Source organism: Mesoplodon densirostris, chromosome 6 (genome assembly GCF_025265405.1).
Source record: "Mesoplodon densirostris isolate mMesDen1 chromosome 6, mMesDen1 primary haplotype, whole genome shotgun sequence".
Taxonomy (NCBI): domain Eukaryota; kingdom Metazoa; phylum Chordata; class Mammalia; order Artiodactyla; family Ziphiidae; genus Mesoplodon; species Mesoplodon densirostris.
This window is the reverse complement of record NC_082666.1, coordinates 60,020,935-60,033,834: the sequence shown is the minus strand read 5'-3', so window position 1 is coordinate 60,033,834 and position 12,900 is coordinate 60,020,935. Positions and strand designations below refer to the sequence as shown.

General features: G+C 40.7%; 1 protein-coding gene across 1 annotated transcript in view; it reads left to right on the top strand.

Annotated features, from left to right (window-relative positions):
- The window catches only part of SH3GL2 (SH3 domain containing GRB2 like 2, endophilin A1), a 57,807-nt gene extending 50,212 nt beyond the window's left edge, over window positions 1-7,595 (top strand). The window contains exons 5-8 of the mRNA XM_060101160.1: window positions 1,402-1,560; window positions 3,104-3,207; window positions 5,040-5,170; window positions 7,396-7,595. Of these exons, the coding sequence (XP_059957143.1) occupies window positions 1,402-1,560; window positions 3,104-3,207; window positions 5,040-5,170; window positions 7,396-7,595 (594 nt within the window). The remainder of the gene's footprint in view (window positions 1-1,401; window positions 1,561-3,103; window positions 3,208-5,039; window positions 5,171-7,395) is intronic.
- Window positions 7,596-12,900: the final 5,305 nt, after the last annotated feature.

The window sequence follows — 12,900 nt, the reverse complement described above, 5'->3', positions numbered from 1 at the left end:
TTAGCTATTCCAAATAATAAACCTCAACTGGCTTTACCTAGAACTAGGTGTGTAATGTTTGCTCATTCATTCTTTTAACAAATATTTGTTGAACTTGTCTGAAATTTGATTTTCTTGACTGTAAAATGAAGTGCCATAACGTGAAGTCTCCCTGATCTCCTTATTCTAGCTTAAATCTCCTTCAGCCCTACCACCGGCTCAAGGTCACACAGTTAGTATGTGGCAGACTCACTCCAAATCTAACATGTAACCCTGCCTCCAGTACTCTACCCTGCAGCTGACTGCAAGTTCAGATGTTTTAAAAGAATATTCCTTCCAAAGATACACACATTTAGTTTGGATCAGGGCATGGATTGGAGGCAGGGTGTACAGTGGGCGGGAAGGTCGAGGATATTCTTCCTCCTTCCTTCTCACTTCTTCACCACTCCCAACTCTGTTTCCGTTTCCTTCCCTTTTACCCCTTGCACACCCAGGATCAAGAAAAATCTAGCATTTCCCCCCGCCCCCATTAGTAGCGAAACACTGCTGCTCATAGGACAAAAATACTTTGTAGCTTTTGGAAACTACTTTCCTACTTGGTCAGTGGAGGTGTCGGACAAGGCTGGGCAGCCACACACCAGGAATGTGTGCATCTGGGGTGATGCCAAGAGGGATTGATGCGCAGTGTATGGTGTTAGGTCCTTTCCAAGTTAGGTCTTATGACTAAGTGTCATCATCTGTTAGATGGGAGACTTAAATTAATCCATGATTCTCCTAAAGCTACATCAGTCAACTAGGGTAAGTGTTGAGACATAGATTCCTAGGCCTCAGCCCTGGATATTCTAATTCAGGTGATCAAGAATCCATATTTTTAATAAGCATCTTAGGTGATTCTAACAGACTGGATTACCTCAAAAATAACTCCTTTCCAGCACTAATGTTCTATGATATGAAAAGGAAGAATACCATGCTATCTCACTCATTTCAAGGAAAGCATTTTTCCTCTGCCTTCCCATGAGATACCATTTCTCTTGAAGATGGGGACGTGTGAGCCCCATATACCTGTGCTTTCCAAATGTGTAGGGTGTGTACACACATTCCTGGCTTCTGTCATGGGATGGAGAGGGATATATTCCACGTTAGCTTTGACCCAGCAGGGGTAGAAAATAAAGGGTATTGGTATTTCCCACAATTTCTTTCTTGCTATTAATTATTTTAAAAGATGTTTCCCAACATAAATATTTTAGCATTTGGAAGCGTTTGCCCCAATGATGCAGGTTTCTTTATTTTTCTGGTGACATGATGTTTTAGAACTTAGCCTGTCTTATTTTGGAAGCTAATAGGCATGATGGGGAAGTGAGCTGTAAACAGGCCTTTTCCGTACGTCCTTTCAAAGCATATTCCTGCCCTTGACTTTTTCAGCATCATTTAAGGAAGTTGGAGGGTCGACGCCTGGACTTTGATTACAAGAAGAAACGACAAGGCAAGATTCCAGATGAAGAGCTACGTCAGGCTCTGGAGAAATTTGATGAGTCTAAAGAAATTGCTGAGTCAAGCATGTTCAATCTCTTAGAGATGGATGTGAGTGACTCTCCTGTGGTTTTTAATTTAGCTTTGGCTTTGAGGCACAAGATTAATGTGTTAAAGGGTTATGTAATTTAAAAAAATGTTAATGACTGTACTATGTGGTGAGAACTTCAGTAGATGGTTATTCTTTTAAATTATTTAAAATTATAAAGTAGACTGAGAAATGATGAAGCTTTTTCTATATTCCTATAGTTTGATTTAACTAGATTTTTGTCTGCTAATGATCTTAAAGTATTATAAATAGTGGGGAGATAAAGAATGTTTCTGATGATCTATAGAAGTCCAATAGCTCAAGCAAATACTCTGTTGAAATGTGAACTGTAAGGCAGATTGACTTCAGATTAAATAAGAATATCAGTCAAGTAAAATGTATTCAGAAGTGAGTGTCCAACATAGGTTAAGATGGTCTGTATTTTGAGGTAAAGTTGACATTTTCTTTCCAAAGATGATTTCAATTGAGATTGACGATTGTCGCATAGATACTACATTTGGGACATAGATGAGATAGTTTAAAAGTTGCCTTCACATTTCCAGAGTGCTGAATTACTATTCATGGCTTTAGAACTTACATTCCGACCTCTCATGTCATAAAACCTGTTAACCAGCTTTCCTGTATTTGCTCATCCCCACCTCCGGCCCCATCAGTTGCGGACCAGCTTCTGCCAAGATACTTACAGAGCCTTTATGTACTTATCACACCCCCGACTGGTAACAGGGGAGGCAAGTTGAACATATCCAGACTTTCACACTATCCAGAGACGGTGCCAGAGTGTGTGTTTATGTAAAACAACGTGTCCATCTAACTACTGAAGAGGAACACCATGGGGATGAGGGTGACCCGAATCACAGTGTCCCTTCCCTTCACCCAGGACCCTACTCCACCCCAAAACCCGTGGGGCAGCATTGCCTCTGTTAACTCAGAGGGTATTATTCAGCTGGATCACAACACAAGACTCAACATGAAGAGTAACCAAAGATGCTTAGAATATTAGAGCTGGAATGAACCCAAGATGTCACTTGACTCAACCCTTTTACATTGCAGATGAGGGTCAGAGAGAACAAAAGACTTTCCATCCTACCACACTGTCTCCCATAGTGCTTCATGTGAGAAATCAATACCCACATTTTTATTAACAGCACTAATATTGACTTGGCATGAAGGTATAGAGAGCAAAGAATGTTCTAGTCAGTGCATCTTCTGTCCTATAGGAAAGTAATAACATAAGCCAAATCCTAATCAGAAGGTTGTAGCTAAGCATGAGACTGTTTGATGAGAGTTATGTCATCTTCAGGAGGATTCTGCCTAAAGTTTCTTCTCATAGCGCTAGAGTTTCCAAACACAGGGAAGCTTTCTTATCCTTAATCAGTTTGTAAACTGCAAAACTATCTGTCGGTCAGCCTGGCTCACCACACAGTCACGGGCATCACTGAGCACTGGTCCGTGTGTCCGGGGTAGCTGTGTCGTGTGGACTGGGCACTAGCAGCTGGTTAAGGACAGTAACCTGGTAACTAAGGTGTGATTCCCGTTCCTCTGCAGATCGAACAGGTGAGCCAGCTGTCTGCGCTCATCCAAGCGCAGCTGGAGTACCATAAGCAGGCAGTCCAGATCCTGCAGCAAGTCACAGTCAGACTGGAAGAAAGGTATTTTACAGTTCCCTGCATTTTCCATTTCCATTTCCTTGCTATGAAATGGTGTATAAAGAAGTGGAAACATTAGAATACATTCGAAGAAAAACTTCCACCAAAATTCCTGCTGATCCTACAAAGACACCTTATGGACCATTTGTTTTGATTTTATATTGTCTTGGGCTTTGTTTTACTTTGTTCGGTTGAATCTAGTCTTGTGTTTATGAGAGCTAAATACTTAGGGAGTATTTTGGTTGCCACAGATGGGACACCAGGACTCTACTAATGATAATGGATGTGATTTGCTGAGCAGCTATTCTGTGTGGGTACTGAAAGTGTATCATCATCAATCATGTAAGAGCCCTGTAAACCAATTATTGTTAGCCTCACCTAACGGACGAGCAAACTGGGGCTCAGGGTCTCACAGTGGTGCAACAGGGGTTCACGTTTAAGCATAACCTATTGGAAAGCCTGTGTCGTTCCATACCTTGTATTTCTCTGAATGGTGACGAGGTCCGTCAGAGGGAGCTGCTTTCTTATGTCTGTTCCACCTCCTCAGATGGGCCTCACAGCCAGGCTGGGTGGTTTAATTCATGAATGAGTCTCCCTGGAGCTGCAGGACACAGCCTGCACAGCTGTACGCGGTAGCCCTGTGCTGTATCATATGTGTTATTTTAGTTAAACTGAATGCATGTACATCAAAGGATTGCTGCAGCAGCTTTTATTCTCAGCTCATGGCCAGAGTCGACTCTCATAGCTGATGATATGGCTATAAATGCACAAGGCAGCCTCCAAGTACGGTGCTGTATTACAGGAAACGACCTCACCCGTTTCCATCTGGCCAGCCTCTTCCTCTCCTCAGTATCTTCCTTGACTAGTGCTTGGATTGTTCATCTTTCCTCAGTGCACCCTTGTGGAATTATGTGTAACACTCTGAAGCCTCTAGAATGGTTTAAAACCATGCACTTCCACGTACTAAAGAAATATTATATGTCTTTGTGACATCTGTTGAGCATGAAGGCCACTTTTCTTTTTTTCCTCTGAAATATGTCCAAAGCCACTGTCATTCTACAATCGCCATACCCTAAACTCCCCCCCACCCTTGCAAATCTGCTGTTCACTTTGCCTCGTGAACACCTGAAGCTGTGGGAAATACTTCCAGATGTGCAGAATACATTTACTGCCTGTACCTTTCCACCTTTCTCCTGTCTCCCTTGGATTCGCTCCCCCTTCTTCTGTGCTGTGCCCAGAGCACACAGTATTTCCCCCTTTCCTCCCTCCATACCTTCTCAAGCTCTACAAGAAATAACTTTCTTCTGGAAACAGCTGTTCATCTAGAAATGACTCTTACCTATCTTTTACCTTTTCTCCTTAAACCTTCTCCAACTTCCCCATGGACAGGTAGACTCCTCTCCACCCCCAGCTCCACCCCTGGGTTCCTGTGGCATTTTGTCCTAGGTAGCAGCACTTACTACAGTTGACAGTAATCAGTTGTTTATGTTCTGTTTCCCCTCCAGGCCATAAGCTGCTTGAGGGTAGGAACTGTGACTTATTCATCTTTGAGTTCCTGGCACCTAGCACCCTGCATACTTGAAAAGTGAGCTCTGAGTAAATGAGGGAGAAAGTGAGAGGAAGGATGAAGACAGTGAGGGTATAACCACAGAGGGTGTGACCACAGCACTAAAATGGAGACAGACACAGATAAGAAAACTAAGGGTCCTTTTCAGATTTCCCATACTCCACAATGGTAGGTTGGTGGGTGACCTAAGCATTTTCAGGATTATATTGCTTTTCTTTTTCTTCTTAATTGGCTGCATACTCTACCCCCCTTTTTCTTTTTAATGCAGAATAAGACAAGCTTCATCTCAGCCTAGAAGGGAATATCAGCCTAAACCTCGAATGAGCCTGGAGTTTACAACTGGGGACAGCACTCAGCCCAATGGAGGCCTCTCCCACACGGGCACTCCCAAACCTGCAGGTAAGGAGCGGAGGCCTGCAGAACCCATTTCCCGGGCCTGGGCACACCCCACTGACACTCTTCCAGAAATTCTAGGAGCAGTCCAATCTGTGTGCATAAGGAATCCACTATAATATATTTCTTACAGGATGGTTTTGTCGGGTAGAAACTCTTAAGGGAGTTCCTTCTTGTCTTATTGATTATCTTTTCCCCTCCTTTACTCTCTCTCCTCTATAAAACTTTCTTTGTAAGTCCCTTCTCTCACTGTCCATCATCAGCACATACTTAACTGTTCTAACAAACACATTTGATTTTGACCCTCCTTTGTGGTCTTACAATTACCTTAATATGTGAGCTTAGTTGTACAGATGTCATCTTTTCTTCCTGTTATTCTGCTTCCGTGATCCCTGCCTGCATGAGGAATCATGCTCCTGGACAGTGCGTGCCCACGTACACTTACTTATAACTCACGGACAGCAAGCTCCAGGAACTTGCTGAGTTGGATTTCTTGAGTCACAGAAGCATGTGGGTGAATATATTTGTAGATGAATATATTCTGAGTCTCAGCATCTGCTAGACTTCCCTCCTCTCCCCACCCTCCAGCCAGTTCATCGTGCTGTGGTAAGAGGTTGGTACAGTGAAAGCTAAAACTTATTTTCTATCAGGAATATTGATGTATACCCAGTAATGTATTCTTTTAGGTGGTACCACTGCTCTCCACCCCCTACACACAGATCAGATAAAAACCTGTGCTTGAAATATATTCAACCTTGGTAATCTTCTTGGTTGAAGAACAGGAACTATCTTCTACTGGATATGGATTTTTAAGGATATGCAGCTTTCTCCTGTTTTCCCTGCATCCCCAGTGCCTGATGTTCTACAGTAGGAAACATAGATTCTCTCAGGAGACCATGAAGGAAAAAAGTGAGGTGTGTGATGACAGTTGGAGTTCTCTGCTCCTTGTGCTTAGCTCTGCTGCTCAGAGCCCTCAGTGTGCGGATAAACAGCAGTGGTTTTTAGAAGTTATCTGGTTACAAGGACAAGTCATATAAATTATAGGTAACCTGCTTCCCCCTGCTCAAAAACCAATCACATATTTCACTTTTCTTTTGGAGACTCATTAATTTGCTTTCTCTAAGTTAAAAAAAAAAATTCATTGTTCCCCTTCAAAGCCATCTAGATGGCATGGAGCTGTATGCACTTGTCTGCGTCGATATACATATGTGTGTGCCTGCTGTGTTAATATATTTGCTCATTTAACATAGATCCCTTTTAAGCTATGATCCCATCCTTCATTATTTAACTCAAGGAAGAATGTATTATTTTTTCTATGCCGTAGCTCTGATGCACACCTCATATTTATATATGCATTATATAACGTAAAGGTGTAAATTATATCATTTTTATATAATCTCATTTAATAGCCATAGTAGTACTGTGAAAAGTAAGTTCTACTGTTAGTTCCAATTTTAGACAAAACCTGAGAGCAAAGTGCCTTATGCAAGGTCACAGAGAGTAAGAACACTTGAACCCAGTGTTTTATATTGTTTTATTTTTACTACATTACAGTGGTTTCCAGAGGCTGGGGTGGGGGTGTCTTTATTTTTTAAAAGTGAGAACTGCATTGTTATTCTGAAGTTGTAAAGTTTTGTCCGTAGAGAGTAAGAACACTTGAACCCAGTGTTTTATATTGTTTTATTTTTACTACATTACAGCGGTTTCCAGAGGCTGGGGGGTGGTGTCTTTATTTTTTAAAAGTGAGAACTGCATTGTTATTCTGAAGTTGTAAAGTTTTGTCCGTGTAATAAACTCTATTATTTCACATGTGCAGAGATCTTAAAGTGCTAGCATAGAAAGAATTCTGGCCATGCTTCATTTTGAACCTAAATCTCATTAATACTCCTTAAGTCATTGGGTCTCCCATCTCTGGGCATTGTTAGCAAGGCCAACCTTGATGAACTGTGTTGTACATATCACAAGGATAGATGTGGCCAATTTTTCATACTGGAAATAGAAACAGCAATTCAACAACTTCAAGAAACATGAGAAAGCTTCTGAAGACTGCTAGAGGGCAAGGTGCCGTGCAGCAGACACTGGGGACCAGTAGCAAGAGGAAGCTTCAGTGGGAAGAGGAGTGAGGGAGGAACCAAGGGGGACAGCAAGCTGGGCAGGTGCAGCAGGAGGTAGATACGTGCATTAAATTCCCCTTGTCTTTCTGTGTTCTTCTCTCCTGCTCTTACTCCCAGGTGCCCCAATGGATCAGCCCTGCTGCCGAGCTCTGTACGACTTTGAACCTGAAAATGAAGGGGAGTTGGGTTTTAAAGAGGGTGATATCATCACACTCACTAACCAGATTGATGAGAACTGGTATGAGGGGATGCTCCATGGCCAGTCAGGCTTCTTCCCCATCAATTATGTGGAGATTCTGGTTGCTCTGCCCCATTAGGATGTTATGCTGGCTGGCTCACCTCTTCTTGACCCAGATAGTTAAGTTTAACCACTGCTTTGGTAATGCTGCTTGCAACACATCCCAGGTGCAGGCTGCAGTGGTCCAAGTCATCAAGCCCCACTGAGTATGTTTCATTGACTTGTGTGATCCCACGAGAGTCATGGTGATGGATGGTATCTTCTTAGCCTGGTGGGCATGGCATGTGCTTTTTAAATACCATCTGAGGCCAGCCGGAAGTCACAGAACTGCTGTTTACACAGTTCTCAGGAGGATGTGGCTTCTTAGAATATGACCATCAGCCACATCACAGATAAACCATCCTGCCGAAGATATTATCTACTACCGGGGTCATCTCAAGGTCTCAGGTTCTCCATTTAAATAGAGGAGAAAGTTCTCGTTTTCACATTGACCCCTCCCAAACATGTGAGTCACAGAATTGTCAAAGAAAGCCTCCCTCACCAGCAAATTGTCTTCTGGTCTGAATGAGTGAGTCCCTTGATGCTGTCAACATGAAAGTGTTGAGTGTGGGTTCAAAGCCTTCTCTGAGAATAGTCACCTTTGTTCCACAGCTTATGCCTATTTCTGAGGTACGGCCGGTTTTCTTCCCTCCCTGCTATTAAAGCCAGAGGGGGATTCCCATTTTATTTCTAAGTAAGACAGTTAGCAGTCAGCATATTGAGGGAGGAGCTGAAGAGGAGATTCTCCATTATGAGGAACTGGGAAGAGATCTGGTTTCCAAGCTTAAATTTCTTGCTGGACAGAAACAATGTGTATATGCAGGGCATTTCTGAAGGTACCTGGACAGGGGAACAAATATCTTCACTTCAGTCTTATTTATGAATTACATGTTTCATGAATCCATTTGGTATAGAGACACAAGAAGAAAAACACTAGAAACCGTTTTCCCACTAGTTCATAGACCAAGAAACAGTAACTATCTTCCCACTCCACTTTCACCTTGTGTTCTTTGAACATCATTTGTGCATATTCTGCCCTCAATGAGGACCAAATAAAGATGATTTTTGTGCTTAGCAGTTTAAGATGTGTGGCTGCATATGCAAAACTCTTTCCCAATTCAGTCATGACTTTTATTTCTGTCCCTTCTATCTCCTCTTCATTTTGTGTGTACAGTGCTGTGCGTAAACTTATGGTTTTCTTCGTTTATTTGTTTTTTGGTGTTTTTTTTTTTTTGTATCAGTCATTAAAGTCCTGTTAGGCATCCAGAGTTCTATTTATCTAGCTGTACAGATTCTTTCAGAGGTTTAATGTGCTGCTTTGGATGTGCCACCTGCGGTAGTGGATCATGTGGAGTGAAAGGCAAATCTTACTGCTTAATGTATAAACTCTTAACCACGGGAAGCGTCGCTGTTTCCAATAAATATTGCTGAAGACAGAACCAAAGGCTCTGGTCCTTTATTTTGTGTCAGTTCTCTGGGTCCGACAGTGGGTGGACTAGTCTTCATTGCCTTCTGATAAAACCAAAGCAGACCTGGTTCCAACCTCAGACCTACTTCTCTGTAAGCAAGGGAAGTTCCATTATCAAGAAGCAAGTTAGCCTGGACACTGGTAACTTATTGGTAACCCAGGGAAGGAGGAAATTTGAAAAAGAAGAAAGTGGAGAGAAGAGGTCTTCTAGAAGTTAAATGAGATAGCATCATGGTGATATAATCAGAAGAGTGTAATATTCCGAGGAGCAAATAAAATGTATCATTTCAATCAGTCTTTTGTTTTCTTTCATGCTTAAAGAGAAAGGAATAGACGTGGAAATACAGACTGGCCAGAAGGTGGCCGCCTTTTCTCTTGGTGTATATATGGGGGGAGGGGTAGGTAGGTGGGGGGAGGGGAGCAGTGCATACAGAATATGTATTTCCTGAGCTCCTGAGAAAATAAACATGGTCTTTATGTACTGGTTGCCCTTTGTATTTTTCCATGCTGAGGCCAATAGTCCAAATGTTCTAACCTAAAACAAATTGTTTTAATCAAATATGCTAGGTTCACATATATACTGTATGTGAACTGCTCTAACATGAAAATAATATTTTTGCTAGCTATGAGTTAGAGTATTACAGATCAATTCTTCAAACCAATTTAAAGAAGAAATTACCAATGACATTATTGTGAATGGAGAAAATCCAGAAGAGTCACAGAAAACTATTAGACTCAATAAGTAAATTTAATAGGATTACTGGATATATAATCAATATCCAAAAAATTTTTATATACCAGTAACAGTCAATTAGAAAAAAGTAATTAAAATGTATGTCATTTACAAAGGCATCAAAAATTCAAGTCTATAGACATTAATAAGAATTATATAAGATCTCTACATAGAAAATTATGAAACATGTTTGAGAAAAAATAAAGAAGACCCTAATGAGTGAAGAGATATTTACATTTATGGGTTGGAAACTCAGCATTGTAAATATGTTATTTCTACCCAAATTGACCTATAGGTTTAGTGCAATTTCAACCAAAATCTCAGGAAGTTTTTTGTGTGTGTTTGAATATTGACAAGCATATTATGAAAGTTACGTGAAATGCAAACGGATATTTCTTCTTAAAGAAGAACAACTTAGTTGGAGGACTTTCTCTAGATATAAAACATAAAGCTATAGTAATTAAGAAAGTGTGATGTTGATTCAATAATAGGACAAAAGATGATCCATACAGAAGAGCAAGTCCAGAAAGAGGCATATACGTATTCAACCATATTTGAACCAGTAAAGCTTTCTGTTGTCTTTAATGTTACACATTCAGGTGTGACTGTACCTGTGTAATAGTAGTTCTGTAACCTCAAAGGGAGACTAATAGCAAGACCCAGCACCAAATAGAGTAATCTCATAATGAGTTAACGTCAAATGAAACTAAATGACCACAGCTTCCAGGAAGAACTTAATGTTTATTTAAGGGAGTCTTTTGGAGACCATTAATAATACACTTACCAGATTCAGAACTGTCTGAATTCCTTATTTTTTTCAAAGTTTATTAAATTAATTAATTTAATTAAATTATTTATTTTTGGCTGTGTTGGGTCTTTGTTGCTGCGCACGGGCTTTTCTCTAGTTGTGGCGAGCGAGGGCTACTCTTCGTTGCGGTGTGCGGGCTTCTCATTGCGGTGGCTTGTTGCGGAGCGCGGGCTCTAGGTGCGCGGGCTTCAGTAGCTGTGGTGCATGGGCTTACTTACTCCATGGCATGTGGGATCTTCCCGGACCAGGGCTCGAACCTGTGTCCCCTGCATTGGCAGGCAGATTCTTAGCCACTGCACCACCACCAGGGAAGCCCTGAATTCCTTATTTTCATTCAAGTATAATAAATTCCTTTTCATAAAACTTTAAATATAGAAAAGAGCAGGCAACTTTGTGGACCACCATTGGAGAAGTTTAATCCACCCCCAAACACTTGTTTTTCTAAGTCTAATCACAGAATGAACTGTCTGAGGTGGAAACAGAAGCAGAACTAGAGTAAATTGAACCAATATGGCAAATTGTGAGGCAATTTTCTCATTTTATTTTTTGTATTAGGTCTGATAGGTTTTAAAGAGAAAACTTTTTGGAAAAATAATTGTTTTTCCTTAGTTTTTCTTTGCCAAAAAAAAAAAAAGTGGACAATAAGAATGACATGACCAAGAATTGAAGTTTCCCATACACTGTTTATAGTATGTAACATATATCTGGAATTTGCTAACTCCTATTCTGCATCCACTTAGCAATGGTTTAGGAAATCAGGACTATCCCAAGACTCTATTTTCAAGACAGCCTCTGGAGTTCTGAATTGAACCATGTGGGCACTTTTAAGACTTATATTTCAGTACCCTCTTGTTAACCAGATTAAGAACTGAATCGCTGATTATCAGAGAAATGCAAATCAAAACTACAATGAGGTTATCACCTAACACCAGTCAGAATGGCCATTATCAAAACGTCTACAATTAGGGACTTCCCTGGTGGTCCAGTGAGTAAGAATCCACGCTCCCAATGCAGGGAGGCTGGGTTCGATCCCTGGTCGGGGGAGCTAGATCCCACATGCATGCTGCAACTAAGACTCCACATGCCGCAACTAAGACCTGGCACAGCCAAAATAAATAAATAAATATTTTTAAAAACCCTAACAATAAAAAAAGTCTACAAATAATAAATGCTGGAGAGGCTGTGGGGAAAAGGGAACACTCTTGCACTGTTGGTGGGAATGTAAATTGGTGCAGCCACTATGGAGAACAGTATGGAGTTTCCTCAAAAATTAAAAATAGATTTACCATATGATCCAGCAATCCCACTCCTGGGCATATATCCAGAAAAGATGAAGACTAATTTGGAAAGATATATACACCACAATGTTCATTGCAGCACTATTTACAATAGCCAAGGCATGGAAGCAACCTAAGTGTCCATCGACAGATGAATGGATAAAGATGATGTGATGTGTGTGTGTGTATACACACACACACACACACACACACACACAGTGGAATACTACTCAGCCGTAAAAAAGAATGAAATAATGCTATTTGCAGCAACATGGATAGATCTAGAGATTATCATATGAAGTAAAGTAAGTCGGACAGAGAAAGGCAAATACCATATGATATAACTTATATGTGGAATCTAAAATATGATACAAATGAACTTATTTACAAAACAGAAGCAGGTTCACAGACAGAAAACAAATTTATGGTTACCAAAGGGGAAAAGAGTAGAGGAATAAATTAGGAGTTTGGGATTAATAGATACACACGACTATATATAAAATAGATAACCAACAAGAATCTATTGTATAGCACAGGGAACTATATTAAGTATCTTGTAATAACCTATAATGGAAAAGAATATGAAAATATATATATACATATATATAATAAACTGAATAATTGCTGTAAACCAGAAACTAACACAACATTGTAAATCAACTATACTTCAGTTAAAAAAAAATCATGCCTCAGTAGTAAAAGTCTGTTTATAGTTTAAAAAAAAAAAACTGCTTTTGCAGACTGCCTTTCATCCCATGGGGGTGGTGGTGATGACCGGAAGGACTTAATGCTAGAGAAAGCAACATCTTGAAGCTACCGTTTGGAACTCTGTGTGGTGGTTGGTGAAGACTTACTGGGCTACATGGAGAGGTGGCTCCACCAGCAATTTCTAGGCCCAGCTGCTGGGGACCTGTTACGGATCCCCATATTAAAGGAGATGTCAAGGAAAAGAACAAAACTATTTTTGAAAGGACCCGATGAAGGCTAGCCGCTTGAAGGTCAGGGTGTTGAATGTCACTCACTTCTCATGTGTGTCTAAGTGATGGTGGCCTCCCATCT